Source organism: Pongo pygmaeus, chromosome 13 (assembly GCF_028885625.2).
Source record: "Pongo pygmaeus isolate AG05252 chromosome 13, NHGRI_mPonPyg2-v2.0_pri, whole genome shotgun sequence".
Taxonomy (NCBI): Eukaryota; Metazoa; Chordata; class Mammalia; order Primates; family Hominidae; genus Pongo; species Pongo pygmaeus.
In genome coordinates, this window is record NC_072386.2 from 17,560,678 (window position 1) to 17,565,052 (window position 4,375).

Consider the following 4,375-nt stretch of genomic DNA (forward strand, 5'->3'; position numbering starts at 1 on the left):
ATCAGATTTAACATAAAAATACAGTTTCCCCCTGGGTGTTTGGGTCTTCATTTCTGAAGGCTCCTGTGTCAAGTGAAACTTTGATTAAATACCTTTGTTATGCTTTTCTCTTGTTAACCTGTCTTTTGTTATGGGGGTTTTTGGCTGTAAACCTTGTGGCGGGTGAAGAAAAGATAGGACTTTTCTCCCCTACAGTATTTTAAAAGTCTTGCAGAGGCATGTGCTTATGTCAAAGATGTCTGGAGGCATGGCTTGACTGTTTATTCAAAGACAAAGAAAGAACACTGATGGACTTTCCTGCCTGGAGGAAATGTCACCCTTGGCCACACAGCTTCTCAGAGCCAAGTTCACGTCCACCAGCGGCACTGATTACTGACTCCTCAGCACTGTCCAGCGAATGCTGCATGGAGGCTCGCAGGCACCCCAGCTTAAAAAGGAGGAGGAGAAGGTAAATACCTACATAGTACACAGGAAATCAAAGAGCAAAGCTTAAGAAGTAGTCTTAGACCCATCAACCCCTCAAAAATGCTCAGCCACTTTTATGTTTTCTTCCCCAACCCCAAGCTCTCATCCTGAGGTCCTGACTGACTCTGGAACATGCTTCAGTATCTCCCTAATTTATAAGCGCCACTGCTCATTAAGGCTCCCTGTTAGATAAGACCTCTGCTGCAACAGCCTCTCTGCTTATAAACATCACTGCATACATATATCACCACCCACCCCAGCCCAGCAGGGAAAGGAAAACAACAACAACAAATAAAATGCAATTCTAGGAATAGTGAGATATGCAAGAAGGCATCAGTATTAAATTTGTTTTGTTTTGTTTTGTTTGAGACTGAGTTTTGCTCTTGTTGCCCAGGCTGGAGTGCAATGGTACGATCTCAGCTCACTGCAACCTCTGCCTCCCGGGTTCAAGCAATTCTCCTGCCTCAGCCTCCGAAGTAGCTGGGATTACAGGCATGCGCCACCATGCCTGGCTAATTTTTTTTTTGTATTTTTAGTAGAGATGGGGTTTCACCATGTTGGTCAGGCTGGTCTCCAACTCCTGACCTCAAGTGATCCACTCACCTTGGCCTCCCAAAGTGCTGAGGTTACAGGTGTGAGCCATCGCACCCGGCCACAACATAATTTAAAAAATTATGTTGAAACTTAAAACTAGGTGGTAGAAAGTACGTAAAACAATTAATAGACGGTTTTCAAATACCACTTTCAACTTAATTACTAGTTATTATATTTTCTTTTCAGAGATTGAAGAGCCAAGACATCATTACACCTTAATGCAAAATTGTGTGTTTACATCCAAATCTCTCATCTTTCTTATAAAACAGGAAATAAAATTTTAAAGTTACCAAATGTGTTTGGAACCATTGAAGATAGTTTAAATACTATTAAACATTTAGGGGACTATAAGAAAAAGTTGTTTTTTGTTTTTTGTTTTTGTTTTTGTTTTTGTTTTTAATGAGACGGAGTCTCGCTCTGTCACCCAGGCTGGAGTGCAGTGGCCCGATCTCTGCTCACTGCAAGGTCTGCCTCCCGGGTTCACACCATTCTCCTGCCTCAGCCTCCCGAGTAGCTGGGACTACAGGTGCCCGCCACCACACCCGGCTACTTTTTTGTATTTTTAGTAGAGACGGGGTTTCACCGTGTTAGCCAGGATGGTTTTGATCTCCTGACCTCGTGATCCTCCCTCCTCGGTCTCCCAAAGTGCTGGGATTAAGGTGTGAGCCACCGCGCCCAGCCAAGAAAAAATTTTTTTAAAATTAGTGAAAATATTAGACTCTGAAGAAAAGTAATAAATAAGAAAAATGTAAATGACTTTCTCAACAATTTTAGCCACTGACTCACATCCTCCTCTGTGTCCTCAAATTCAATTTTCAGTGACTTCCGCAGGCCAGGAGTTGTCATTCCCGTTGCTGACAGCTCAGCTCCTCAGCCTGGGAGTATCCATTTTTGAACATGCATTTTTTATTGTACTTGCTTTTTTAACAACTCACATTCATGGTTTCATTTTAGAATATCCATTGTGTAAACAACATATTACTTCGTGCAATGGAGACAATATTGCTTGATTGATTCTGTATTACTCAAAAAAAAAAAAAAAAAGGCGAGAAAAGAACTTTTATTTGAGGAATGTGAGTCCGTTTAAATAATGAGGCCCAGAGAGACATTAAAATGAGGCAGCAGTCAAGCCCTACTCCCCGCTTTGAGCTAGGTATTCATCTCCTGAAACTGCTTATTGCCACAAGTAGCTATAAATTTACCTAATAATGCCAGAGCAAATGCTATAACCCACACCCTGTAGCTTAACAACGTATAGCCAATCGCTAATCAGTGTTATTTCTATAAATCAGTAAGAATGCCTGACAAGCAACTTTGTATCAGCCATGCCTTCTCCCCCTTTTTTGCCTTTAAAAATCTGATTGTAACAAAGGCCAAACTCATATCCAAGGTTACATGGGTCCGAGTCCTCCTGACAGCTGTCTTCACTTTGGCTCAGTAAACTTTTTTTTTTTTTTAAGTATTTATTGATCATTCTTGGGTGTTTCTCGGAGAGGGGGATGTGGCAGGGTCATAGGATAATAGTGGAGAGAAGGTCAGCAAATAAACACGTGAACAAAGGTCTCTGGTTTTCCTAGGCAGAGGTCCCTGCAGCCTTCCGCAGTGTTTGTGTCCCTGGGTACTTGAGATTAGGGAGTGGTGATGACTCTTAACGAGCGTGCTGCCTTCAAGCATCTGTTTAACAAAGCACATCTTGCACTGCCCTTAATCTATTTAACCCTGAGTTGACGCAGCACATGTTTCAGGGAGCGCGGGGTTGGGGCTAAGGTTATAGATTAACAGCATCCCAAGGCAGAAGAATTTTTCTTAGTACAGGAAAAAGTGGAGTCTCCTATGTCTACTTGTTTCTACACAGACGCAGTAACAATCGGATCTCTCTTTCTTTTCCCCACATTTCCCCCTTTTCTTTTCGACAAAACCGCCATCGTCATCATGGCCCGTTCTCGATGGTTGCTGTCTCTTCGGAGCTGTTGGGTACACCTGCAGAAAGGCTGTCACTTCACACTTGGAAGATTGCACAGCGGGCAGGAAGAGGCGCTCCTCACTTCCCAGACGGGTCGGCCGGGCAGAGGCGCTCCTCACATCCCAGACGATGGGCGATAGGCGGCCAGGCAGAGGCGATCCTCGCTTCCCGGACGGGGCGGCTGGGCAGAGGCGCTCCTCACCTCCCAGACAAAGGGCGGCTTGGCAGAGGTGCTAACTCTTTAAATTATAGAGTTTGTGTCTCAGCCTCTTCCTTTTAGGTCGACAAAATGATAGAGCTTTGGAGGTCAATATTTATCAAAACTGCCATCTTTGCGAAATCTTCTGCATATAAGAGCTGGATGTAATTGAGCTAGATGCTGCTTTATTCCACAGCACTGCAAAATATTACCCTCCTTTTCAACTCTACCCCAATCGTAAGCTTCTGGAAATACTAAATCTCTCGTGGATATCTGTGTACCTTAACTTTTAAGAGAAATTCTCTAATGGCAGCTTTGCTGTGGCAGCTGTCAGACATGCATATGAGGAAATGTGTTGTAAGTGCACAGATAAGGAATTACCTGATGTTTCTGTAGACAGAGATTTTCAAACTCATAATTCTTTTCATGTTCATCATCTTCTCCCCAAATTAAAAAAAATTATTTTCTATATATTTATCTTTTCAGCTAGGGTTTTCCTCATCTCTATATGCATTTCTCTCATTTTCAAATATATTTTTAGGACATGCATGTTCAGATCATGTGGACTACATGTTATCATAACTTTTGTTAATTAAAAATATATTATCCAGTATCAGCACCTCAAACAAAATGACTTTGGGTCCATAATGGCTACTGAAATGTCAACTGACAAAAATTCAAAAATATTTCTGGCACATCGATTATTTACTTCTTTTGTATTTAAAAATGAAATACAGCCTGCCCAATCATGTAACAGGCAAAAGCATTCTTAGATCTTTTACCCCTCTAAGACCAAATGCCCACCTGGAGAATTTATGCTGTTTGTGCAGCATTGCCCAGCTGCAGAGAAGCCCAAGGCTCAGAGGGTAAGAAGTGACTGGAAGTTGTCTTGTTTCTGCTACGTATGTGGTGCAGGTTCTTTAACTTTCATAAAAATATATTTAATAAGATGGTCAATTTGCATGAGTATTTACCCAATCAGAGGGGGCAGGGAACAGTCATATGGAGATTTTTTTTTTAAGCTATTACATTTACATCATTTAGAAATCCAAAAGAGATAAGTTACCTACCAAGGGTACCTTCCCCATTTCTACCCCCATCATAGGGAGCTGGGAATGGCCTGACTAATAAATTTGCATTAGAATTAACAACCA

General features: G+C 42.0%; 1 protein-coding gene across 1 annotated transcript; it reads left to right on the plus strand.

Annotated features, from left to right (window-relative positions):
- Positions 1-41: 41 nt before the first annotated feature.
- On the plus strand, positions 42-3,757 carry LOC134737964 (uncharacterized). Its single transcript, XM_063650420.1, has 2 exons — positions 42-448; positions 2,915-3,757. Exons 1-2 carry the CDS (start codon positions 219-221, stop codon positions 3,300-3,302), a joined length of 618 nt encoding a protein of 205 aa, XP_063506490.1. The 5' UTR covers positions 42-218; the 3' UTR covers positions 3,303-3,757.
- The last annotated feature ends 618 nt before the right edge of the window (positions 3,758-4,375 follow it).